The sequence below is a fragment of the Leopardus geoffroyi genome, chromosome A3 (assembly GCF_018350155.1).
Source record: "Leopardus geoffroyi isolate Oge1 chromosome A3, O.geoffroyi_Oge1_pat1.0, whole genome shotgun sequence".
NCBI lineage: Eukaryota > Metazoa > Chordata > Mammalia > Carnivora > Felidae > Leopardus > Leopardus geoffroyi.
Window position 1 is genome coordinate 24292424 of NC_059336.1, and position 27081 is coordinate 24319504.

Genomic DNA, 27081 nt, shown 5'->3' on the forward strand with positions numbered 1-27081 from the left:
GCAGTGACACAGACTGGGAAAAGTCGAGTATTGCTTGAGGGTAGGGGCGGAGCCGACTGCGGAAGGGGTGGGGCCACAGGGGAGGAGCTGAAGGGGCGGGGCGCGTGACAAGAGAGGTTGGCATCTTGGAGTGACAGAGGAGGGGAGGGGCCAGACGTGACAGCAGAGGAGGTGGGCCCTCTCCTGTCATGGAGTGACAGGGAGTGGCGAGCCTGGAGGTAACAAGAGAGGAGACTGAATCATGGAGTGACCACAGTGGGGTGGGGTCTTGGAGTGACAGATGAGAAGTTGGGTTAGGGCGGGGCTCGAGCGGGAAAGAGCTGGGCAACCGAAAGGAGTTGGATCTGGCCCATAATGGAGACACCCCGTGATCTGATTGCACAAGCCTGTCACTCCACCGATTTGGAAAGCCAGGTGGAATAGGGTCCTTTCCGGGTGGCACTGTTCTCCTCTGAGAACTATCCCCCAATTCTGAGTAAACCACTCCCCTCTGTCCCCAGGAAAAACGCCTCCCACGACGTTGAGGGCTCGGCCTGGGGACAGGATGCCCTCTCTGCTAACCTTGGGGCCAGCTCAGAATTTACTCCCACCTCTGAAGATATGTCTTCACTCTCCCTGCCTCCACAAATTCCCATATAGATCTCAAGTACAAGACGCAAGTGAAGACTAGGAGGTGCTTTTAGGTCTTTGCTAATAAACACATCCCCTCATTATGCAAATAATGAACTCAGGGAAAGGAAATAATTTGTGCAAGGTCACAGAGAAAACAACAACCAGGTTAGGACCAAACCTAGGTCTCCTGACTCCCCTTCATCAGGCTGAAGGTAATGCTTGTAAAACAGTAAAGTCTATGCAAAATAGGAAAACTTACCCTTCTTTCCTTCCTAATCTTTTTACTTCACCAAGAAACCCCTCCTACTTGTCACAACTGGGCTCAATTACCTGACTTCCCTCCATCCCTTCTACTACAGAAAGGAGAGGCCAGACAAGACCCTCTATCTCCCACCTGCACTCACCACCAAGAAGGGCCCTCCCCACCCATCAGTTAACAGAATGGCTGTCAAGGTAGGAAGAATCCTTAGATATCTAACTCCAAGGGTGATTCTGAGGGTCAAAATGGGCAGCCCCCACCCCCTGAAGCCTACACAGGGCTTGTGACCCCACTTGGCCCAGGCTATCTTCCCATCTTCTCCTTTGTTCTTTGTCCAGCTAACCACAAGCCCAGAACACCCTAAATTGAAAAAACAAAAACTCCCCACCACCAGACCTATGATCCAGAGCCTATTCAATCCTAAAGTGAGAGTCTCAGGGCTCCCTGAAAGGGTACAAACCTCATGGAATGGACATGGACCCCACTGAGGAGACAGATAATTCATCAAGAAGGCATTGACTGCACTGAAAAGGCACACACACTTTACTGAATGTACTCCATTAAGGGAGCACAGATTTGCTGAGGGATCTCAGATCTCACTGAAGGGCTGTGGACCCTGCCAATATGACATAAAATGCATTGAAGTTCTCTGATTCTATTGAGGGGACATGGACTTCCTCCTAGGACATAGAGAACATATAGGTTTTACTAAGGAGACATAGACTCCACTGAGAGGATTCAAACCCCACTAAGGGGCCTCTCACAACACTGAGGAAATGGACACCACTAAGGGATCACAGACCTCACTTAGTGGAGTCTACAAGGAGGATCAGACTTCCCTGAAGCATCACAAGCCCTCACTTGTGATGAGGTCTCCTCACAGACCTCACTGAGGAGATACGAACCTCTCTATAGGAAGGAAGGCACACGCAATGGGCACACATTCCTAGTATAGACAGTCATCTCTTCCCCTCCCTCCCTCCTCAGCCCCCAGTTCTCTTTTCTCTCCAAGCCCTTCTCCTAAGTCCTAAAGCTGTTCTCAATACACTGATGTCCTCTGCTGTCTAAATATGGCACTGCAACTGCTGGTCCCACAGTAGTTTTTCAAATAGTCCTGGTTTTTATCTCTGAGCCTGGATCCTGGGGTTGCGGAAGGAGAGGGTGTGTCCCCAGGGGCTTCACCAGCACCCCCCTCCCTCTTGCTTGTGGGCTGTGTAATGGAAGTTTAGAAAAGAGGCCTCATAAGAGAGAGAACTTCCCTCCCCCATCTTTAGAGATGGGGTAGTAATGCAAACTATAGTGTAGTCAGAACTCTTCAGGGTAGGAAGAGGATGGATTGGGTTGGATGGGATGACAATTCAAGAAACTAAGGAAATAATAACAATAATCATAGTTATGACATTTATTAAGTGCCACGTCCTATACTAAGCATTTTCTGACATGTTATTTAATCTTCACAGCCATCTGAGATGAATACTGTTATTCTATTTTACAGATGAGGAAACTGATACTCAAGAAGATTAAATGTCTTGCCTAAGATGACATGGTTTATAAGTGGTAGCACAGGGAATAGAACCCAGACAACTAGACTACAGAGACCCATTCCTCTCCCATTTATCCCTCCCTCTCAACTCCTGCCATACCATCACCACCATTATTTCTCTCTCCAAGTATCCTTTCAGAACCACATCAAAAACTCTTAAAATGATGGTAAATATTCAGATTGCAGAGACCCCATCCCAGTCTATGATCCCACACTCACACTGCCCACCTGCAGGTCGACTGCAGGCTGACAGAGCTAGGTGGAGGAGGGGTGTGCAGTCAGACCCTACGCCCGCGGGGGTTGTGGTGAGGCGCCCCCTCCTGGCTGCCCTAGAGCTCAGGCCCCGCCCTCCCCCTCCCCCCTCGCCCCCGCCGCACCACTTCCGGCAGGCGCTGCGCTGCTGGGGGGCGCGGGCGAGGATGGCGGCGGAGAACGAGGCCAGTCAGGAGAGCGCCCTGGGCGCTTACTCGCCCGTGGATTACATGAGCATCACCAGCTTCCCGAGGCTGCCGGAGGACGAGCCGGCGCCCGCGGCCCCTCTGAGGGGCCGCAAGGACGAGGACGCCTTCCTGGGAGACCCCGATACCGGTGAGGCCCGCTGGCCCAGTCCCTGCCCCCTGGGACGTCCCCGGTCCTCCTTCATCTGCGCGGAGCATCACCTCCAGTCTCCATCTCCCTAATTGATCCCCTTCCTCCTGAACCCCTCCCTTCTTCTCCCTTGTCTCTGTTAATTATCTAGTGAGGTTGGAGATGCATTTCTGCTTTGGAGGCTTAGGATGCGACAGGGAAGAATGATGCCAGGGATTGCAGTAGCAGGGATTGGGGTTACCTCTTGGGAAGAACCAACTAAAAAGGAAGGAGTTTTGGAGGGAGGATTCTAAGAAACAGCTGTGATCACCCAGAAGAGGCCATTCTTTAGTCACAGAGAACAGACTGCAGCAGGATGGGTAGAGGCTAGGTCTTGGGAAGAACTTCCCACAGCCAAGGATTGTGGGAAGGAGAGACCTTAGGGAGCAGCTGAGAATCTCTTCATGTCCCCGGAGGGGTACAGAGGGCATGATTCCCGTCTGTTTGTGAGGGCTAGGTATTGGGAGACAGGGGGATGGACTGCATGACCTCTCAGAGTCCTTGGAGACCAGAGTGCCTTCTCTGCCTTGTGGATTACCTCACCCCTCCCGGAGCCATGGATCAGGCCAGGATGTTAGTAAGGTACCCTGCTCCCTAGGAAGCAGGCTCCAGAATTTTACTGTGTTCTTGGCCCTCTGCAGGGACTGCAAGGGGCAAGAGTAGGGAGGGGGGAGACCTGAGGGCCAAGAGGTCTCTGAGCATTTCTTCCCTAGGGCTCTGCCTCCTATCCATGTGGCCCAGCTCTATCTTCCTCTCCATTCTTCATCCTCCATCCCCCATCCTTCTTTCCCTCAACGTCACTTCCTGGCATTAGAGCATCCTTCTGCTTAACTCTGTCTTCCTCCCAGTGCCTGCACTTGAGCCCTCTCCCTTACCAGCCTGGCAGGCAGATCCTGCTTCTCTGACCCAGCCTTCTCCAGCCTGACCCTTCTGTAGCTATTCCCAGGCTGAAAGCTCCAAACTCTTCCCCCTCCACAACTTCCCAGTCATCTGGCCTTTACTCACAGCCCCTGCCAACCTAACTAGACTGTACCCTACCTGGAGGGGGAGGCTTATGGACATCACATGTCCAAGCTGCAGATCAAAACTTCTTTTCCGGAGGGAGTAACCCTGGAATCAGGAGGTAACAGGAAGAGTAATGGGAAGATGTGTCCTGGTGGATAACAGCCTGAAACTATGTCCTTTATTCAGGAGTCAGGAGTGCCACTCCTGATCCCAGCACTGGCTTGACTTTGTATGACAATGGGCAGTCCTATCCTGACCTGGGCCTTAGTTTCCTCTTCTAGTTCAACTGGAGATGTCTATCTCTCTTAACCTAGAGATTGGAAAACCCCTGACATGTTTTCTCCTAGCTCCCTATAAATGTCTTAGCATTTATCAAACCTGTGATTATTTGAGCAGTCATGTGATTACTCCATATTTGTAAGCCCTATGAGGATGGGATCGTGACTGTTTTGTTCACCATCATTTCTCTACCGTCCAGCACAGTGCTAAGCACTAATAAAAATTGTTGTATGAATAAATGAATGAGAGAGATCTCAGGATGAAAGACTAGCAGGGGAGGGAGTACCTTGGGGAGTTAATATAGATTCTGCCCTCATCTATACAAAAATCCAACAGAGACCCTTGTCACCTGAGTTTCTTGGAACCTGCACCTTATGCCACACTTGTACACTAAAATTCCAAGGACTCTTACCATCATGCCTATGTAGTCATTTCAATGCTTTGTCTCAGAGCACTACTTCTAGGCCCCAAGGCTTCTTTGGCCAGCTGGACTAGCCTGTTGGCTAACATGATCTCCTATGTTATTAACCTGGTGGTGCCACTTACTGGCACTGCCCCATCCTCTTAACCAGGACCTTGGTTGTGCCCAACTAGCCTCTAGCCTGCCACTCCCCAGAACCAAGTGCCAGGTACCCTACAACTGACCCTGGAAGAAGTAGAGCTAAATGGTGACCACTCCAAGGTTGGGGAAATTCTTGACTCTCTCCTGAGCTTCAGGCCCATGTGTTCCTCTTTGTCGCAGGCATCTGCCTCTAGATGTCCTGCAAGTGCCTGACTGTCAGCATGATCTATGTTGAATTTATCATCTCTTCCCCATACCTGCCCTTCCCCCAATGTCATTCTCAATTAGTGACACTGCCATTCGTCCAGTCTCCAAGGTAGAAGCCCAGGAGCTACTCATGATTTCCTTCCTTCCTTTTATTTCCAAATGGTGATCAGATGCTCTCTGTCCTTCCAAGTATCTTGCAGATTCCATCTCATCATCCTGCTACCACTACTGTAGACTAAGCCACCATCCTCTCTTACTTGTATTACCCATAGGCTTCTAGCTACTACCTGCCTCTTCCTCCCCTCTGCCTCCCCAACCCCAATCCATCCACTACCTTGAACTTCTGTCATGTCATTCCTTGGTTCAAAAATCTTTAATGATTCTGCCCTTAAGGAATAAGCAAGCCAGAGATGAACTCAGTTTCTAGCCAAGATATCTTTCCTGAGCTCTAGACTTAGCAAGTCAACTCTGTTCAGTATTCTTTTGTCAGAAACTCAGCTAAAACTGAGCTAATCTTAAAAGAGAATTTTATTTGATAGCATAACTGAAAAATCCAGGGATATGGGGCCTCAAGTATAGCTGAATCAAGGCACCTAAAAAGGAATTGGCTTTCATCTTGTGGGTCAACATGTCCCCAGCAGCAACAGGTTTACCCCGTACTATCTTAGCAATCTAGGCAGAAAGAAAGCTTTCCTCTTTCCCAATGGTTCCAGCAATAGAACTAAGTTTTAGTCTCATTGACTTGGTGCTGGTCACATGCCTGTCTCTGAACCAGTTACTGTATAGAGGTACCTGTTCTGATGGGCTAGACCTAGGTCATATACTCACTCTGGTCAGGAATGAGAAAATGAGGAATGAGAGAAGGGAGATGGTATTTTCTAAAAGAAAATTGAATGGAAATGGCATCTAAGCAGATAAAAATCAAATGCCTACTAGGCCAGTTGCCTCCCGACAACTGCTAATGTCCCACAAATTCAGAATCACCAAAATTAAACTCATCATCTTTCTCCCAAAAGACTTGTGTCTTCTGATTCCAAACTAACCTTTTCCCAGTGTCCTGCTGTTGCTCTTACATATCAGTAAAATCAATGGTTTTATTGCCCTAGTGCTTACACAGTAAAGTATTCAGTAAATATTTTTGTTGAATAAATGAATAACTTAATGATTGACTGGTGGAATAAAAAGTCTTGCATAAATCTAACTCTAATGAAACCATATCACCTTCACCTCCTGGTCCCTCATAGCTGATTGGAGAAAACATATTTAAGGACAAGCATCAACTAGAATTAGCTTATAAGGTTGGCTTTTGAGTGTGGAAATGGCTCCTGCCTTGTGGAGCAATGGAAAGGAGGTTTTGAGTTACTCTTGCTTCTGTCATTTATTCATTTTATGACCTTAAGTGGGCAGCGTCATCTTTCCCAGTCCCAAGTTTCCTCATCTGCAAAATGGAGAGAATAGGCCTATCTCATAAAGTTATGGGAATGCTTCAGTGAGGGAATGTGTATAAAGAGCTTGGAATATAGTCAGCATCAATAAATACAAGTTCAAAACCATTTCCTGCACTTCTTTTGAAACCTCCAGGGACCAAGGAGAGTTCTGTGCCCACAGTAGGTATTTAACATCTGTTTGTTGAATGAATTCCAGTTTTACTTAAAGACTATGTGGTCCTGGTGCTGTGGAGTAGAGGCAAGCATGATCAGCTGAGGGAGGCTTCCAGAAGACAAGTTTCTTTTTTTGAATAAAAAATGTAAAACAAATTACATGTGTATAGTAAAAAAAAAAAAAAAAAAAGTGAAGAAAAGTAAAAGTTCTCTTCTCCATTCCTATCTGCCCACAATTTTTCCTTTTTATTTAAAAATATATGGGCGTTCCTGGGTGGCTCAGTTGGTTGAGCATCCAACCCTTGATTTTGGCTCAGGTCATGATCCCAGGGTCTTGAGGTCAAGCCCCACATTGGGCTTCTTGCTGAGCATGGAGCCTGCTTATCTCTCTCTCTCTCTCTCTCTCTCTCTCTCTCTCTCTCTCTCTCTCCCCCTCCCTCTGCCCCTCTCCCCAGCTCATGTGTGTACACACTCTTTCTCTCTCTCTACAAGAAAACAATTTTCAGGCTCTGTGCTCACAGCACAGAGATTCTCTCTCTTGGCCCCTCCCCCGCTTGCTCTCTATCCCTCTCTCAAAATAAATAAAAATAAACTTTAAAAGAAAAAGGTTTTGGGGCGCCTGGGTGGCGCAGTCGGTTAAGCGTCCGACTTCAGCCAGGTCACGATCTCGCGGTCCGTGAGTTCGAGCCCCGCGTCAGGCTCTGGGCTGATGGCTCAGAGCCTGGAGCCTGTTTCCGATTCTGTGTCTCCCTCTCTCTCTGCCCCTCCCCCATTCATGCTCTGTCTCTCTCTGTCCCAAAAATAAATAAACGTTGAAAAAAAAAATTAAAAAAAATAAATAAATAAAAGAAAAAGGTTTTTAATTAAAAAATAAAATAAAAATAAAAATATATGTATTGATTTAGGGGTGCCTGGCTGGCTTAGTCAGTGGAGCATGAGACTCTTGATCTCGGGGTTGTGAGTGTGAGCCCCATGTTGGGTGTGGAGATTACTTAAAAAATAAAATCTTAAAAATATATTTATATGTTGACTAAAAAAATACATATATGTAATAAAAATTTCAAACAAGAAATTCTCCCACCCCATCTCATTCCTACCTTCAGTATCTTTCCCCAGAAGTAACCACCATAAACGTTTTCTAAAAATTATCTGTATATGTATGTGGTTTCTTATTTACACAGAAGAGGGAAGTATGGATTCTGAAGGGCCTTGAATGCCTGGTCAAGGAGCTTGGATTTTCATCATGTTGACATCAATGAACCATGATAGTATTTTAAACAGGAAAGTATAACACTTAGTTTTCAATATTATCCCACAGACTTTTAAAGTGGTTATCCTCCTAGTGCATAGTAGGAGGTGCTCACAAAATATTTATTGAATGAATGAACTTTTTAAAACACATTGTACATACAGCAAGGGTATTAAGGCCAAGGTACCAGGTTATTTTTTTACTGTTCACAAACACCCAGGACCTATAGGCCATTTAGAGAACTGGTTTCAAGGCTAATATGACCCAAAGGAGGAAAACTATGGGATGGAAGAGGGCCTCAGCCCTGGCCAACGTGGAAGGGGGATAGAAGTAACTAGAGGGTGCCTGGTAGAATCATCTCATGGAATCCTTATACCCATTTTGGCCAGTTAGGGGTTAGCTCCATTATTAGGTGAGGAAAGTGAGGCTTGTGGCTTGAAGGGACTTACTCATAGTAAGCCAGCAAGTAGTAGCTTGCTCCACTCTTATAGTCAGTCCTCAGATTCATTCTCCAGATAGCCAGGGGAATCTTTTTAAAACACAAAACAGATGTCTTCAGTTCTTGCTTAAAACTCTGCAATGGCCTCCCATGGTTCTTAGGATTAAATCCAAGCTTCTCACTAGGCCCACAAGACCCAGTGCACCTGGCCTAGCCTCCACCATACCACTCTTTCCCCTTGCTCGTTACATCAGAGCCACTCAGGCCTTGGTTACTTTTTTCTAATGTACCAAGCTTATTCCTACCTTAGGGCCTTTGTGCCTGCTGCTCCTTTCTAGAACACTCCACACACTCACCCCTTGCTCTACATATGATGGCTAGCTCCTTCTCATCCCTTAGTTCTCAGCTTAAAAGTCACCTTCCCTGAGAAGCATTGCCTGATTTCCCCAGCTAAGCAACCTTCAACGTGCACCATTATTCTCTATCATTTCATCCTTCATAGCACTTGCCACAAGTTGTGATGATACACTCCTTTGTTTGTTTATTTTCTTTTCTTTCACTGGTCTGTGAACTCCATGAGGGCAGAAACTGTTTATTCTTTTCCCCTGTATTGAGCAGAGGGCCAGACCCATAGCAGGCCCTCCATATTTGTTGAGTGAGTGAATGGGTAAGCCAAGCAAGATTGGAAGCCAGGGCCTGTTCATTCAGTTTATGTAGCTACCTCCTTGCACAGAAAGCTGGCCGCCGCTGGGGCAGGATCTAGTTTCCAGGGAGGGCTCAAACCCCTTGCACTCCAGGAAGTATTCTTTGCCCTAGGCCCTGGGTCCTGGGTCCTGGGTCTCGGTCCTGGGTCCCTGGGTGGGTCTCGGTTCTCAGGAAGTTTCGCCTAGGGGCCAGACATCCAGCTTCCTGCTGCCTAGATGGGGGTCCCTGTCTTTCCAGCCAGGACTGCCGCTTCCCCCTTTTGGGGTGCATTGGGGAGACGCTAAAAAGGGCGAGCAGTGCCGTCTGGTGGGGTTTGCTTGACAGGGGCGGGGAGAGGGTCATGCAGAATAGCCCCGCCCTCCAGGCGGGCAGGGCCAGGTAAGAGGTGCCCAGACCTACCCGGCTGCCGCCCCACAGACCCGGACTCCTTCCTGAAGTCTGCGCGGCTGCAGCGGCTGCCTTCGACGTCGTCGGAGATGGGCAGCCAGGACGGGTCGCCGCTGCGGGAGACACGCAAGGACCCGTTCTCTGCGGCAGCGGCCGAGTGCTCCTGCCGCCAGGACGGGCTCACAGTCATAGTCACGGCCTGCCTCACTTTTGCCACGGGTGTCACTGTGGCGCTTGTCATGCAGATTTACTTCGGGGACCCTCAGGTGAGGGGGTTGCGTGAGGGCCAGAGGGAGGGAACCGAAGAGGAGGGAGTGAGGAAGTTCTTGAGGAGACCGTGGGGATTGTGGAATGGCTGAGTGAAGGAGGAGGTCAGCAAATGGAAAGGGGAGAGGACAGTGACATGGGAGAGGAAGGTCCCAAAGGGAGGGGCTCAAGGTATGAGGAGGACAGAGCCAGGAAGGCACCTGATCAGGTGAGAGGCACTGGAGGCAATAATGGAAAGAGTCCTAGGGGACAAGAAGGCAGGCCTCGCACCCCCAGCCCCTGCAGAGATTCTGGGGTTGGTGGAGGTGCCTTAAGGGGGCAGGGGTCTCCTATTGCCCCCACCTAGAACCTTTTCCCTTCCCAGATCTTTCACCAGGGTGCCGTGGTGACTGATGCTGCCCATTGCACATCGCTGGGCATCGAGGTGCTCAGTAAACAGGGATCTTCCGTGGATGCCGCTGTGGCAGCAGCCCTGTGCCTGGGGATCGTGGCTCCACACAGTTCTGGCCTGGGCGGGTAAGGAGCTCCCAGCTGTGAAGGTTGGGTTCCCCCAAGCCTCCTTCTGTGTCCTGGTCTGTAGGCCTCACTAGGGGGTCTTTGGGTTTCACTAGAGGGGCAGCTAGGCCCCAACTCCTTGCATTTTGCCTTTCTACATCCAATTTTACCCCTTTCTCCTTACCTGAGTCAGAGGAGGCATTTTCAGAAGAGTTTTGTTTTGTTTTTGTTTTGTTTTGTTTTGTTTTGTTTTGTTTTACTTTGTTGTAACTAGACTTTTGTAAACTACTCTGGTGGGGATATACTGTCACTAGTTAACACAGGGATACTTTAATTTTCGGGTTTACAAATCCTTAAAACAAATCCCTGTGAGCATGGTTAAGCTATGGACCCTCTATCTTCCAAAAATATACCCCAGGCTGAGAACTCTTAAAGTTTATTTATTTTGAGAGAGAGAAAGAGAGAGAGCAGGGAGGGGCAGAGAGAGAGGGAGAGTGAGAGAATCCCAAGTTGGCTCCCCCTTTGTCAGGACAAACCCATGTGGGGCTGGAATCTACAAACCATGAGGTCATGATCTGACCAGAAATTAAGAGTATGAAGCTTAACCACCTGAGCAACCCAAGTGTCCCCAGGCTAAGAATTCTTAAAACAAAGATTACAAACTGGCCACCTATGGGCCATACCAGCACACAGACTAGTTTGTTTTCCACACTTAAATTTTTATTTTTTTTTAATGTTTATTTATTTATTTTGAGAGAGAGAGAGAGTGGGGGAGGGGGCAGAGAGACGGAGAGAGAGAATCCCAAGCAGGCACAGAGCCCAACACAGGGATGGAACCCACAAACTAAGAGATTATGACCTGAGCCAAAATTGAGGGTCGGATACTCAACTGACTGAGCTACCCAAGCATCTCCCACACTGAAAGTTTTTAAAATTTGTTTGCTATTGTTCAGGGCACCTGGGTGGCTCAGTTGGTTAAGCATCCAACTTCGGCTCAGGTCATGATCTTACGGTTCATGAGTTTGAGCCCCATGTCAGGCTCTGTGCTGACAGCTCAGAGCCTGAAGCCTGCTTCTGGTTTTTCGTCTCCCTCTGTCTCTGCCCCTCCCCCACTCACGCTCAGTCTCCGTCTCTCTCTCTCTCTCTCTCTCTCTCAAAAATAAACATTGAAAAAAATTATTTTTTAATTTGCTTGCTATTGTTAAAAAGTTGAGAATTTTCATAAAAACCCATATTTCCAACATCTCTTTAACAATCAGGAGCCTTGGTAACACTGGGCCCACATTCCCACATGGCTACAATTGTCTGGAGCTAAATAGCATGATGGGGCTTGTGCTTTCTACTTGGCCATAATTCCTACCACTCCTTATTGTTTATCTCTCCTGCTTTCTTTATTATGTTACTTGGCTGCAGGCCAACCATCTCAGATGCAACTTCCATCTCAGATGGAAACAAGTCACAGAAAAGGGACAAGCTGACAAAGTCCATATCTTGGCTCCTGCAAGACCAGCCCTGCAGGCCCTACCAAAGAAATTCCCCTTTTGGTTGTATACAGTCTATCCTTACATAATTCAGTCCTGGAAGAGGGAGCAGAGGCATACCATGGAGGCAGGTGCAGGAAGCTGGCAGGGGTCCAGCTATGGTCTAGGGTGGGGGCAGGGGGTAGAACATCTTGCTCTTCCAGTCTCTAGGGTTTCCCTAATCAGGGATTAAAGTCTCCAGTAACAGGCTAGACGAGGTCCATGGTTTCTGGGTCCCCAATCCCCTTGATTTCACTCCCCCACCCTCTTACAGAAGCTGAGTCTCTGAATCCCTGCTGGGGAGAGGGCTCAGACATCTGACTCCAGATGACAGATTTAGCCTACAGATTTAGCCATCACCACTGGGGGTTGAAGGGTGGCAGGTTAATTGTTTAGAGGGGTAGCATCTTATCAACTTCCCCCTTCTGTGCCTCTCCCAGTGGCGGCGTGATGCTGGTACATGACATCCGACGAAATGAGAGCCATCTAATTGACTTCCGGGAGTCTGCACCAGGGGCCCTCAGGGAAGAGGCCCTGCAGAGATCCTGGGAAACCAAGGTGGGGATGCTGGTGAGAAGAGAGAGTCCAGGGGGGTCTCCCTTCACTACCCTTCTGCTAACCGAAACATTACTTTGCTGAGTAATTACAGTGGAAATGAGAAAAAGAGTTAAGCAGGATGCTCTTAAGGCTATGAGGAAGAGAGGCAGCTCCCAAAATAAAATAATGAACCAAAAGATCTGGATGGTTGATAATAGGCAATACAGCAACACCTCACTTCTCTGGCGACCTCACCTATCTGGAAACTTGAGCAGCCTGAGACATCGCAAAGTTCCTGCACTATATCTCATACTTCCCATTCTAAGCTTGTTGACTGTAACTTTCCCAGCCCACAACCTATTGGAAAATTAAAGAGGAACTGCTAAAGGCAAACCCACTATCCACTGAGAGCAAAGGAAAAAATAGAAAAATTTGGAAAAATAATTATTTGGTGCAGTGACAAAAGCCAAACACATGCCTGAGTTATCACAGCTGAGTAATGGTGGTGTGATAACGAAAAGGTTAAATGAAAGTCCCTTGTCCATTACTTTAAAAGGCAGGAGTAGATATAATCCAACAGACAGGTTTCTGTCTAAATTGGTTATGTCTTGGCTCTTAAAAGGGTTTGCTTAATTTATAAATCCCCCAACTATGCTAGATAAATGACGCCTTTCTGCATTTGCTGATAATAAGTCAGGGAAATGGGAGGGATGCCTGCCGGGGAGAGCTTGTCCCTCCTCTGGGATACTTGGCCTGTGTCTTTCCCCTGTGCCAGCCCCCATCCCTGGCTTGGGGCTCTGCGGAGTTCAGCCCAGCCCCCCGCTTCCAGTGACCTGGTCTCCTCTCTCCCTCACCTGCCCGCCTCGCCCAGCCTGGGCTCTTGGTGGGGGTCCCCGGAATGGTGAAGGGGCTACATGAAGCTCACCAGCTCTATGGCAGGTAAAGACCCTCCCTCTGGGGACCAGGGGCCCCTGCCTGCATCTCTCCTTGGGTGGTCTTCTCCTACCTTCCTTGGATTCTTTCCTTCCCAACTCCACCTCCTAATATCCCCTTCCCTTGCCAGGACTCTCCTTCCCAGGAACCCCCTTGCTCTTCCAGTCTCTGGGTTTTCCCTAATCAGGGATTTAAGTTTCCCCCAGGACCCCTCCTCCTCCCCCCAGGACCTTCTCCACCCCCTGCTCTCCGGCCCCCCCAGGCTGCCATGGTCCCAAGTCCTGGCCTTCGCAGCAGCTGTGGCCCAAGATGGCTTCAACGTGACCCATGATCTAGGTCAGTGGGGCCTGGGGGTTGGGGGGAAGGCATGAGGTTGATGGGAAGGGGAGAAGGAACCTCTGAGATTTGGGGCCCAAGCCAAAAAGCTCCTCTCTTCCAGTTTGCTCCCTTGGCTCCCTCCCCACCCATCCTACTCTCACAGGGATGCAGCCTCAAATGAGGGGATCTGGGAAGGGCCCATATACACCCCCCCCCCCGACCTTTCCCATAACAGGCTTCTGGGGGGCCAGAACTATTAGGGCCAGCCAGTCAGCCACTTCATCTATGGTGCATCTCAGCCCCTAGCCCAGCCTCCTGTCCCTGCTTGCAGCCCGAGCCCTGGCTGAACAGCCTCCGCCCAATGCATCTGAGCGTTTCCGTGAGACATTCCTGCCATTGGGCCACCCGCCACTACCTGGCTCACTGCTGCGTCGGCCTGACCTGGCTGCAGTGCTGGATGTGCTGGGCACCACTGGCCCCACCGCCTTCTACGCAGGAGGCAATCTTACACTGGAGATGGTGGCTGAGGTGAGCATGTGGGGAGCTCCCCTTGCCCTGAAGGACCCTACTGCAGGAGTATTCTTCCCCTTCCTTCCTTCTTGGTCTTTCTTTCTACATATATTTACTGGGGATTCCATTTACTTGAGATTGTAGAATAGACAAAACCAATCTCTGGTGGTAGAAATCAGATTAGTGGTTGTTTGGGGTGAGAGCAGTTAACTGGGATGCAGCACAAAGAACCCCCTGGGATGAGAGAACTGTTCTGTCTTGATTGAAAGAGGTACCTTTGGGCCCCCCAGGGCTGGTGCCAACCTGTGCAGAGTCTTGTCCTGTCCCTCCCAGGCCTGGTGGAGACTCAGGATCAGCCTCAGCTTCCCTGAGCCCTCAAGCTCACCCTGCTCTTGGGTTTTCTAGGGACTGAGGGAAACCCCTCCTTCACTGGTAACTATCAGGACTTACCAACCAACAGAGACTCTTAGTCTGAGGCAGTAATGGGTTCTGAGAACTATTGTCAGTAGTTAAAAACTCCTAATGGAAAATTATGTTCAAGATGAGGATACACACCAACTCTGTGATTCTGTCATCTGTACCGTTGGAGTGATTATATGTATCCCTGCCATATAGTTATGGGAATTGAATAGATGTGTCATTCATTCTACATTCATAGAGTGCCTGTTCTGCGTCAGACCTTGTGCTGAGCACTGGAGGTATGGTTATATGATAGACTCCCATCTCAAATGGACTTAACTGGGAAGTCCAGCAGAATACTGGCTTTAGGTCTGCTGGGTCCACAGCTCCATCTACATTGTCAGGCCTTGGTCTGTCTGTCTCTCTGTCATGACTCTACTTCGGTTTGAATTCACTCTCTGTCAGATCCTTTCCATACCTACTCCTCACCAGCCATCCTTCCAGCAAACCATCCCAGAGAAAGAGCATTTCTCATTCCAACAGTTAAAGCAAAAACCTCCAGCTTGTATCTCATTGGCCTATCATAGGTCTCATGATTATTCCCAAACCAGTCACTGGCATGGAAAAGGAATGCTCTGATTAGCCAGACCTGGATATACTGGAGAAGGGGATGAAGGAGACTCTAACAAAGACCATCAGAGCTTTAAAAGAAAAAAACACCAAAGTTGAGTTTAAAAATTTGACCAACAAAGGAACACATATGATGTGTGTGTCATTCAATGTGTAGAACTTCAGTGTGTAGTTCACCAAGGGTGGATTAAAAGTCAGGGGTTTCAAGTACTAAAACTACAAAGAGAGAGAGAGAGAGATTGAGGATTCCTAGTGGTTATGCTAATTTAGGAATGAAAATTACCATGCTGGAAAGGATGGAATGAGCCCATAGGTTTGTTGGTTCATTGGTCAATAGATGCTTGGTTACATCCAATGAGGGTCATTCCTACCAGAATCATCCAGAGTTCATGGTTTTGGAGTAGCTTTAGTTAACTGTAGTGAAATGAAGAATTCAGTTTTGATATCTGTAGGCAAATTCTGCTTTAAGTAGAAAATATTCCTTTAAAAAAAAATAATCTCTGCACCCAATGTGGGGCTTGAACTCAGGACCCCAACAAAAGTTGCAGGCTCTACTGACAGAGCCAGCCAAGTACCCCAGAAAATGTTCATTTTATATAGGCAGAGAGGGTAGTATGTGCAAGGCCATGCAGTCATGAGTTCAGGAACTGGAGTTCACTCAGGTAGCTGTACAGAGGTCACTGGGGAATAGCAGGACATGAGGTGGGAGCATTGGACAGGGGCCAGGTCACAAAGGGCCTTGAATGCCAATCTAAGGAGGTCGTTCATAGAATGTCTGGTACATAGCAGGTGCTCAGTGGTAGTGCTTTTCCCCCTTTCTTTTCCGTAGGGTCCCGAGGGCTAATGGGGTCCCTAAAGGCCATGATGGAAATTGCAGAAGGCACAAAAGTTAGAAACATCTGATCTGTCCTTGATTCCAAGCATATACCATAGGCCAAGCCCATATGCTTACACTGTGGAGTGTGGATCACAGCTGTGATGGGGTCATTCTCTCCCCTCTAGGCTCAACATGCAGGGGGTGTCATAACTGAGGAGGACTTCAGCAACTACAGCGCCCTCGTGGAGAATCCTGTGTGTGGCGTCTACAGAGGTGACCTCTCTCCCAGCTCTCAGGGTCCCTGCTCAGGAGAAGCCTCCCAGTCCATGGCCACCTCCTTTTGGCCTAGAGATTCCTCCCCATTTTACAGGAGAGAAACTGAGGCAGTGAGCTGCCTGGCCAGCCAACTGTTGAAGGAAGCCAGAGCCAGCCCACCTTCTGAAGTAGTCATGGGGTCAGTTACCCCAAGTATTTAGGATATGGGGAGGGAGGTCTGGCCAAAAGTTCAGGCCTGGAAGTTGGGGTTCTGGCCATAAGTTTTCTTGATTTGGGCTCTATGTTGCCTCAGCCCCACTCTCACTGTTGTGTACTTCCTAAGAAGAATTCATAAGGCCAGAGTCCATCTAAATTCATATTGAACAAACCTTTGAAGACAATTATAAACCTGTCCCCTCATTGTGTCAAAAGGAAACTGAGGCCCAGGGACAGAATGGAGCTTAACCTGCCAAAGTCAAAACTAGAGGAATCCCAAAAGCCAAGCCTATGATGTGGATGAAATCCATGTTTGCTGAACCCAAAGTGGTGGTTTCCTGGGTCCCTCAGAAGGTTCTCAGGTTCTCTCCCCTCCTGGAGGTCTGGATCACCTTGAACCCCAGGAGGGGTTACCTCTGAGTTCAGGTTTCCAGGCCTCAATTTCTAGCCTGATTCTTCTACCAGAGGTGGTAGTGTATGAAGACCTGGGTTTGAGTACTAGCTGTCCCATTCACCTTGAACAAGTCACTTCCCACTGTGAGCTGTGGTTCCCTCCTAAAAATGGAGATAGTACCCTTGAGGGGTGCCCATGAAGATTTGATGAGGTGTTATCAGAAGCTGCCCTGATCAGAATGGATGCTGAATTCTTATTTGATTTTACAAATCCCCTCCCCAGCCTGGGTTCTCTTGCCAATGCCAGTACCTTGAGATTGTCTCCTACAAACTTGGACCAGCTGCCTCTCTGTGCCTCCGTTTCCTCACCTGTAAAATGAGGATGATAACATTACCCATTGTGGGGGTTAAATGAGTTAATCAGTTAATGTTATATGTCAGGTATTATCATTATTCCTTTGATGTCCAAACATCTAATAACAGGGGCCTCAAATAGGAAGAGGAGATTGCTGCTCCCAAGAAGTTTTAGGGGTGGGACCATGATGGGCCCTGAATAGTATCCTGGCCTGTGGGAGGAGCTAAAAGGAGTTCTGGACATCTGGACACCTGTCCCTGCTCTGCCTGCAATGTGCCTCTGGGCAGACTACAGTTCTCTTGAGCCTTAGTTTCCTTGTGCAGAAGAGGAAACTGAAGACCAGTGTTCTGAGTTGGAGTCCTGGCCCTGCCCTTGACTTGCCATGTGAACTTGTGTGGGTCCCTTTGCCTCTCAATACTTTGCCTCTCAGCACAGTTTCCCTGTCTGATGAGGAGTTCAGTGCAGGGGTCTCAGCCTACATGATGGTGGGATGTGGAGATGCCTTGACCCCTCCCCTGCCATCTGGTCATTTCCATTTTTTTTCCAGGCCACCTGGTTCTCAGTCCCCCACCCCCGCATACAGGGCCTGCCCTCATCAGTGCTCTCAACATCCTTGAAGGCTTCAATCTTACCACCCTGGTGTCCCGGGAACAGGCTCTTCACTGGGTGGCAGAGGCAAGGCCAACCCCTCCACCCTGCCCTGGGTCTTGGTACACTGGGAGTGGGGGGATGGGTTACTGCCGTGGGGCAGGACTAAATCACCTCCAGGTTTTCTCACATGAGGATCAAAAGTGTGGGTCCTGGGAGGAGCCTGGCAGCCTCTTCCACACCCCTGTTATATTTTCAGACCCTGAAGATTGCATTAGCCCTGGCCAGCAGACTGGGAGATCCTGTCTACGATTCTACCATCACAGAGAGCATGGATGACATGCTCAGGTGGGTCCCAGGGCAGGACCCTCAGGGCTGCAGAAGTGGTGGTGGATGTGAGGAAAGGATCAGATGAAAAGCAGCTGGTAAAGCAAGAAGACCTGGAGTCCCAAGTCAATTTTAGCTCAGCTCCAACTCATAGTGTGACACTGGTTGCCTCACCCTGCACCTACCTCAGTTTCCCCATCTGTACAATGAGTTGGCCCTCAAAACTTTTTTTACCCTAGCAGGGCACCTATCGGGGCCCATCTGAGCCCCCTTTGGAGTGGAAAAAGAAAGCCTAATAACAATGAAAAATCTCCAAGCAATTACTGGAGGTGATGGGAATTTTTACATTATACATACATTATACACTATAATGTATCCACATTAGCAGCATAATATTGTAAGACTGTGGGTCCTGGTCAGACTGACTCAGTTCAAATCCCAACTTCACCATTCACTAGCTGTATAGGATTGGACAAATTTAAATTCTGTAAGTCTGTTTCCACAAGGGGGCCTGACAATAATGGTGCCAACCTCATGAGGTTGTGGTACAGATTAAATAAGGTCATATATGCAAAGCACTGAGCACATTGTCTGGCACATAATAAGTATTCAACAAATAGTAGTAGTAGTAACCGGCAATATGAGTGGGTAAGAACGGTTACTATTTAATTGCTACTATACCTGACCAAAAGGCTAGCTAAGGAAAAAACCAGAAACCAAAAATATACTTAACATAAATTTGTTTTATTACTCAAACAACTCTATGAATTAAGTTGGAAACAATGAAACTGAATGAATAGCTTATAATTAAAAAGCAAAAAGAGGGGCGCCTGGGTGGCGCAGTCGGTTAAGCGTCCGACTTCAGCCAGGTCACGATCTCGCGGTCCGTGAGTTCGAGCCCCGCGTCAGGCTCTGGGCTGATGGCTCGGAGCCTGGAGCCTGTTTCCGATTCTGTGTCTCCCTCTCTCTCTGCCCCTCCCCCGTTCATGCTCTGTCTCTCTCTGTCCCAAAAATAAAAAAAATAAACGTTGAAAAAAAAAATTAAAAAAAAAAATAAAAAGCAAAAAGAGCAGCAACCAAAATCAATAAGCAGTTCAAAGCCATAAGAGTGAAGTCTAAAAACAAAGCCTCTCTCCCCTCACCCAATCCACCTGAAACAAAGCCCTCTCTGCCTCTTCTGTGTGGCCACCGGCCTTTATGGTTGAAAACTGAATGAAAATCTTTAATAATCCTTAGTAACTTGTCATTCTCTAATCAACTACAATAACCAAACCAACAGTTATTAAGTAAGAAACCCTCTGTCAAACTTTAAAAAGTCTGGAAAATTGCATGTTGTTTTCAATTTAGCTCTAACACACACACACACACACACACACACACACACACACCCCTATATTAAATTCATTCAAGTAATTTCATCCAATAGTTACTAAGGGCTTATATACCAAGTCTTCCCCACAAAATTCTAATAGTAACTAAAGATCCCTGTATATAAAACTCTCCTCTGACTAAACTCTTAATAAAACTTCAGTTTTAAACTAAAACATTAGATTAAATGAATTGTTTGTTCATTCGAAACAAATATTATGTGAGCATCCACTATGCCCCAGGTACTTTCAAGAGGAGGATTAACCAAGTAAATGAAGTCATGTAACTGAAAGACTCTTGGTTTAAGCACTAAATAAAAGTTGGCTCTAGGAGGGAATCTGAATGACACCTAAATAAATTCAGTCAGTCCATATGTTCCTGGATATTTCCCATATGTTCAGAATAAGAGATTCTGCTCTCATAGACCTAATAGTCCAGTGGGGGAAGCAGACATTAATCAAATAATTGCACAAACAGGCATCACAATGTGGTAGGTGGGGTGTAATGAGAGCCTGCTGTGTTTTCATCTCCTGCCCCTTGTCTTTTCAGCAAGGTGGAAGCTGCGTACCTCCGGGGCCACATCAATGACTCCCAGGCGGCTCCTGCTCCACTCCTGCCTGTCTACGAGCTGGATGGGGCTCCCACGGCTGCCCAGGTGCTGATCATGGGCCCTGATGACTTTATCGTGGCCATGGTCAGGTATGCCAGCTCAGACTCAGAACCTGGCATTGGGGATCGTCTGGACCAGGAAGGGTTGGGGGCTGGATGGGGGTGAGGGCGGCCTCAGGGCTCACCTGGCCCAACCTCCACCCCCAGCTCCCTGAACCGGCCCTTTGGCAGTGGCCTCATCACTCCCTCGGGGATCCTGCTCAACAGCCAGATGCTAGACTTCTCCTGGCCCAACAGGACTGCTAACCACTCTGCTCCCAGCCTGGTAGGGCCTTGCTTCCCTCCTCCCCTGAGAACCTTGAGGCTAGGTAGAAAGTGTAGCAGTATGACTGTGCCTCCTTCCCTACTTCCTCTAGGAACTTCTACTATAAAGGAACCCAAAACAAGGTGTCCACTTCATTCCCAGCCCAAGTCTGGGGCTTGGAGCCTGGTGGGTCTAAAGAAACTTCATCCCATTCTGTCCTTGTCTCACTATATGACCTAGGGAAAGTCTTGCCCCCTCTCTTGTCCTCAGTTTCTTCATCTGTACAATAAGGATATTAGCCCCCATTTGATTCTTTGGCACTTTTCAGCACAATGGTCTACAATTGTGGGATGCTGAGCTGATGGGGCTCAGCCCTCTTGTTGGTCAAAAGAGGAAAGAGATAGGAATTATGGTCTGGTTGGAGGCTAGTATTCTTACATCCTGTGAGCTGGGGCCCTGGCAGGATGAAGACAGATAGAGATGACCAGGGTGTAGATTATCCGATTCTTCCTCTTGGCCATCTTTCTTGGCTTGGTCCCCTCCCTTGCCACCCATCGTAGCTCCATAGCAATTCAGTGGGGCCATGATCCACCTTAGTTATCCAGGAACCCTGCCCATTTCACAGACAGCAAACTGTGGCCTGGGAAGGGACCAGTCCCCCATGAAAACTTACCCCACCTCTTATCCCCCTGTGGTCTCGGTCCTCTGACACAGGAGAATTCGGTGCAGCCAGGGAAGCGACCACTGTCTTTCCTGCTGCCCACTGTGGTCCGGCCGGCAGAGGGGCTCTGTGGGACCTACCTCGCACTGGGGGCCAATGGAGCTGCCCGGGGCCTCAGCGGCCTGACCCAGGTGAGGTTTCCTCCATGGTAGGCCCTTTGTGGCCAGCAGCCAAGCTGTGGCCTGGACTGTAGATGTGCCTCATGTCTCTGTCTTGTTCTCATCCCTAGCTCAGCAAACATAGGCCAAGGCTGTTTTGTTACAAGTTCATCCTGGATACTAGGGACATAGGCTATGCTGAGTTACTTAGCCAAAATGGAGCCCTGAAGCTCCCTGTCTTCCAGGTTGCATAGAAAATCATGGGCCAGTGGAACTGAAAGGTGATATAGCATCTGGGCTGCCTAGGTTCTGTCAACCTCAAGTCCCATGATGCCTCTACTCAGCATCTGAAGAGATAAGCAACTCTCTTTAGGGTCTGATTTTGAAAGGAAGGACCTACAGTTCTCCAAAATGTCTCACAACAGTTACACAGATGTTTTAAGTACCTGATATATATGCCAGGCACATACTTTGGCAGGTAGTGAGTTAATTAGCCTGAGCTTTGGAAGCAGACAGCCCTGGGCCCCAGTCCAAGTGCTGCTAATTTCTAACTGTGTGATCTCCGGGAATTCACTTAACCTCTCTGAACCTCAGTCTCCTCATATGTAAAATGAAGATAATAACAAGAGAAAACATTTATGGAATTCTTACTAAGTGCCAGGAATGGTGTTACATGTGTTAATTCTTTTAGCCTTCTCAACTTTGGAAGGAATCCTTATTTCTACTTTGTATATGAGGAAACTAAGACCCAGAGAAGTTAAGAAGTTAGGTCCAGTTTACTAAGAATGGGCAGGCAGTTTGGATTGAGAGCCTACCCACACAACCACTAAGCTAAAAGTACTCACATTGTGCCCTAGACTATCCCCAGCTATTAACCCTGTCCTGGCCAGGGAAAAGGGAGGAGAGCCCTGGGCTGGATTATAGGAGACTGACTGCTAGTGGTGCCTCTTCCTTGGCTCTCTCTAAACTCTGGAGTGAGTTACTTTCCCTTCCTGGCCCTCAGTTTCCCCCTCTTTGAAATGGGGATGGCCATCACAGGCCTGCCTCTCTTCTGAGGCTGTTCGGATGACACCCCTAGTGTAAGGTTTCTAACTAGAAGTCCAGCTAAGGAGTGAGACCTGGGGAGTCCTGAATCCCCATCTCTGGGGCAGCCCTGACTTCTATCTCTTGGGTGCCCACAGGTTTTGCTGAATGTCCTGACCTTGAACCGGAACCTGAGTGACAGCCTGGCTCATGGCCGTCTGCATCCAGACCTGCAGTCTAACCTTCTGCAGGTGGACAGTGAGTGCACAGCAGAGATCCCCAGGGGGTGGGCAAGGAGCTGGGTGGAGAAGGGGTCTCCTCCCAAGGGTTCCCCCACCTATACCAGCATAACTCCCTGCCAGTGAAAGTTTGGTTCTTCCAATGAACTCCTTTGAAACAGTGAAAGATCTGGGGATTGGAACCAGTTCTGTCATTTCCGGGCTGTGCAGCCTTGGGAAATGCATGTCTCCACTCTGAGCCTCAGTTTTCTCATTTGTAAAATAAGATACAGTTGTTCAGCCTGCAAACCATTCATTCAGTAGTTTGTATTGAATACCTACTGTGTGCCAGGCATTATGCTCAGGATACAGCATTTACAGGCAGACAGGAAAAGAAATAATCAAAGAAATATGAGAAAGCAAAATAAATGCTCTGCGGGCTGACATATAGGACTGATTTGATAACTTGAGAAGGCTTCTCTTGGGTGACATTTCAGCTGAGGTCTGAAGAGTAAGAAGGAGCCCCACCATGCAAAGAACAGGGGCCGGGTTTTGTAGGCCAAGGGAACAGACGCAATTCAGGGCAGGAGTGGGCTCGGCATGTCTTAGGAGTAGAAAGGAGACTGGGGAAAGTGCAACTGATGTGAGGTCAGAGAGGCAGGCAGAGGCCACATCATGGACCTTATAGGTTACGGTGAGAAAACGGACTTTCCTTTAAGAATGACTGGGGCTTAATTGTAGACACAGCTTATTTTTTGTTGTTGTTTTTGTTTTTAATTTTTTTAATGTTTATTTTTGAAGGAGAGAGAGAGAGAGAAACCAAGTGTGAGTGGGGGAGGAGCAGAGAGATAGGGAGACACAGAATCCGAAGTGGGGTCCAAGCTCTGAGCTGTCAGCACAGAGCCTGATGCGGGACTCAAACCCACAAGCTATGAGATCATGACCTGAGCTGAAGTCAGACACTCAACCTACTGAGCTACCCAGGCGCCCAAACATAGCTTAATTTTGTAAGTGGGAAAGTATGTGCAGGTTTGAGGCGTTTTTATTACAACAGACAATGTATTATACAAGTCCAAAAGGGATAGAGTATTGAATGAGACATGGTCCTTGCCTGCATGGTATTATCATCCCCATTTTACAGATAAAGAAACTGAGGCCCACAGAGGTTATAAAGTAGTCAAAGATCAGCAGTAAGTGACAGAATTGAGATTAGAATATATACCTGGCTGATAACAAAGACTCTGTTCTTTACTGCCTGTCTCCTAGAGTGAAGCACATTAGAAGCCACAGACCTAAATCCTCAGCAGTCACAGCCTGTGGTTTGGCTGGTGACACTCTGGATCCCAAATGATGATAATGAGGCTATCCCAACTAATAACTTCTGGTGTCTATTGAATGTGAGGCTGTACACTAAGTTACTTGGGGGAGGGGGGGGTTGGTTCATCCTACCCACCCTTGAGAAGCTTATGGTCTATGACAGGAACATGAGGAGTAGGCTTGGCCAAAGGAAAGTTCATCCACTGGGGTTTCTGGGAGGCTTTATGGAGTAGGTGACGACTGACTGGGCATTGGAGTAGGAGCAGGAATTTGGCATGTAAGGGTAAAGAACCTTCTGGACAAATGGGCAAAAGCCAGAAAGAATGGTTCAGAGAGCAGCCAGGAGGCCTGCTGGACTAGAGACATTGTTTCCTAAACTTAAGAATTTATTCAGCACCTTCTTGAATTTCGCCATATTTGTACACCATCTAAACCATTATTTACATATGCGTATCTATACATGTACTTCTTTTTCAATGTAAGTGTATTTTAAAGGTAAATCTCATATCATAATCACAATTGGAAAAAATAACATCATTTGCCACAAATAAAAGATAAATAGCCATAAAAAGTCAACTGTTTTTAGATTTTAGGTGGATATTGTTGCCCCAGAAGGCTTTGTAGAGATGTTAGAGGCTGAAATATGGAGAACAAACATAGGGTTACTGGAGGAGTTGTGGGAGGGGGAATGGGCTAAATGGGTAGGGGACATTAGGGAATCTACTCCTGAAATTGTTGCAATATATGCTAACTAATTTGGATGTAAATTAAAAAAATAAAATTTAAAAAAAAAGTGTTAGAGGCCAGGAGCTCCTGAGTGGCTCAGTCGGCTAAGTGTCCAACTTCAGCTCAGGTCATGATCTCGTGGTTCATGGATTCGAGCTCCGCATCAGGCTCTGTGCTGACAGCTCAGCAGAGCCTGGAGCCTGCTTCAAAGTCTGTGTCTCCCTCTCTCTCTGCCCTTCCCCCGCTCGCACTCTGTCTCAAAAATAAATAAACATTGAAAAACAAAAAGAAATGTTAGAGGCCATACTAAAACTTAGTCCTTGCCATTATCCAAAGGATTAAAAGGGACCCATAAAGGAAATACATTTCTGACTCAGTGATTCAATGCTATTCGGTGTTGTATCTTTACCTCAAGAACTACCCTAGATTATCCCATTTGAGGAAATAAGAAAACCATATCTTTGTTGAGGAGCCGTAGTAGGTGAGGTTACAGGACTTATCATGGAGGTCCATGTTAAGAAGCATGGTTTCCATCCACTTGAGTAGAGGTGGGATAGACCTGATATGTTTTACGTAGGGGAAATGGATTGAAGAGGGAAGAATTTAAGTTGGAGAAACAGAAACAACTAGGATAATGGGCCAGGCAAGAGATGGTGAGGACCTGAACTTATGTAAGAGGGTGGGGATTTCTTCATTTATCCAGTAAATACTTTAACATTTTCTATGTCTTCACCCAGTTCTAGGCACTGAAGATCAATAGTGAACAAGACAACATCCTTGACTTCAAAAAGCTTATAATCTAATGGAGAGAGACATAGTAAACAAACAAACAAACAAACAAACAGGTAGCAATAAGCACTTTGAAAGAAAATAAAGCAAGGTAAAGATGACAGGGCTGCTACTTTAGATAGTGGTCAGGTAAGTTCTCCTTGAAGATTGGAATGAAGTAAGGAAGCCAGTCTCATGACTATCTAGGAGGAGAACATTCTAGACAAATAGAACAGCAAGTGCAAAGCCCTGAGGTAGGAGCATGTTTGGCCTACCTGAGGGCAGCAAGGAGGCTAAAGCAGAGGTAAGCAAGGGAGAGAGTAGAAAGAAGTGAGGACAAGAGTTTAGAGAGGTAGTGAAGTCCCAGGTGATGTTGTGCCTTAGAGGCCCTGGTAAGGACTTTGGATTTTATTCTAAGAGTCATCAAAGCTATTGGAACTTTTGAGAAGGGGAGGTGAGTGGTCTAATGGTTTAAAAGGATTCCATTTACCTGTATGAAAGCAGGACTGGAACCAGAAAGACCAGTCAGTGGGCTATGCAGTAATGGCTGCATCCTGGCTATCCTGGCAAGTGATGATGGCAGCTTGGCCTAGGCCACTGGAGATGAAGAGCTCAAAGCCCTTTGTGCAATGTTAAGAATGACCGTATGTTATTGATCACATACTATATGCAAGGCTCTGAGCTCTGTGCTTTCTGTGTATTATCTCCTTTAATCCCTATAACAATGTCGTGTGTTGTTTTCATATAATCCGTATTTTATCCATGAGGAGGCTGAGGCTCAGAGAGGTAAAGCAATTTGCCCAAGGTCACGCAGCTCCTCAGTGGGGCATCCAGGACCATGACTTGGGTCTGACCACAGGACTCCTGCGCCAGTGCTCTGAACACTCTGAATGTGTATATGTTGGGGGGTGGTTTTCAGGTGAGTTCACAGAGGAAGAGATTGAGTTCCTGGAAGCCAGGGGTCACCATGTGGAGAAGGTAGATGTCTTATCCTGGGTCCATGGCAGCCGGAGAACCAACAACTTCATCATTGGTGTGAAAGACCCTCGGAGCCCAGACGCAGCTGGAGCCACCATCCTGTAGAGCAGCAGGGTGGGGTGGGGGTCTCTGCTCCCCACCTTTGCATGTTCTTAGAGTCCCTCCTTCTCCCAGGTTTGGTCTCAGGGGAACCCCAGGGATGCCCCAGATCATGGGCCAGAGGGGATGCTTAACAAACCCTATCCGAGAGTAACTGGAAAATTCTCTATCCAGAGGCCTGTGGTGGTGGTGGTGGCAGTGGTGGTGGTGAGTGTCAGTGTCCACAACCAGGCAGACAGGGCCTTGAGGAGTCAGACTGTCTGCCTCCTTTCCTTCAGCCATGCTGGCCCAGAGCTTAGGGATGTGCTTGCAAAACCTTCTCAAGGGTCCTCATAACCCCAACATCTCCAATCTGGCCTAACCTGGACCTTGTCTTCCAGCTCCCTTCTCCTGTCCCCAGCCTCATTTCTTAAATGACTAGGATTTTTTAAATGGACCATCCTGGGGAGGGGGTGCTCCTCTCTTCCTCCCACCAAGTTGAGGTGGGGCCTTGCATCTGGGGGTTCCCAGGTTGTGGGTAGGGGTGGGGGTGGGGACCAGCTCAGGGGCTTCTATTTGCAAAGGGGAATTAAAGAAGACTATTGCTTAACCATGGCTCTTGATTGATTTATATTTGGCTATGTTGGGAGTGGGAGAAAGTGAAATAGTACAAAAGCAGCTACAGCAATTTGTTTACTATTTGTTTCCTAAATTAGATATTTTGGGTATTTCCTTCATATCTTGGTTAAGATATGAAGCTTCCTGATTTAAAAACTTACTACAGGGGTGCCTGGCTGGCTCAGTCAGTAGAGCATGTGACTCTTGATCTCAAGGTCAT

At 47.8% G+C, this 27081-nt stretch overlaps 1 protein-coding gene across 6 annotated transcripts; it reads left to right on the top strand.

The window, feature by feature from the left end:
• Positions 1 to 2777: 2777 nt before the first annotated feature.
• Positions 2778 to 26853, top strand: GGT7 (gamma-glutamyltransferase 7). 6 transcript variants are annotated; one of them, XM_045443654.1, is made up of 15 exons: positions 2778 to 3002; positions 9506 to 9741; positions 10107 to 10258; positions 12198 to 12315; positions 13166 to 13233; positions 13358 to 13563; positions 13877 to 14073; positions 16087 to 16174; positions 17668 to 17795; positions 17968 to 18056; positions 19953 to 20102; positions 20220 to 20337; positions 21031 to 21168; positions 22317 to 22416; positions 25157 to 25863. In XM_045443654.1, exons 1-15 carry the CDS (start codon positions 2834 to 2836, stop codon positions 25177 to 25179), a joined length of 1980 nt encoding a protein of 659 aa, XP_045299610.1. In that variant the 5' UTR covers positions 2778 to 2833; the 3' UTR covers positions 25180 to 25863. The 6 variants fall into 6 exon arrangements, with proteins under 6 accessions (XP_045299610.1, XP_045299606.1, XP_045299607.1 ...); XM_045443650.1 differs by lacking the exon at positions 25157 to 25863 and adding an exon at positions 26107 to 26853 and having other exon boundaries at positions 2780 to 3002; XM_045443651.1 differs by lacking the exon at positions 25157 to 25863 and adding an exon at positions 26107 to 26853 and having other exon boundaries at positions 2781 to 3002; positions 12198 to 12327; positions 13490 to 13563.
• Positions 26854 to 27081: the final 228 nt, after the last annotated feature.

Excerpts from the sequence above, each read along its gene's own strand:
- GGT7 (XM_045443650.1), top strand. The coding sequence starts at position 2,834 with ATGGCGGCGGAGAACGAGGCCAGTCAGGAGAGCGCCCTGGGCGCTTAC. Across the intron at positions 9,742-10,106 it reads TTTACTTCGGGGACCCTCAG|ATCTTTCACCAGGGTGCCGT; the intron begins GTGAGGGGGTTG and ends TTCCCTTCCCAG. Across the intron at positions 20,103-20,219 it reads TTTATCGTGGCCATGGTCAG|CTCCCTGAACCGGCCCTTTG; the intron begins GTATGCCAGCTC and ends CTCCACCCCCAG.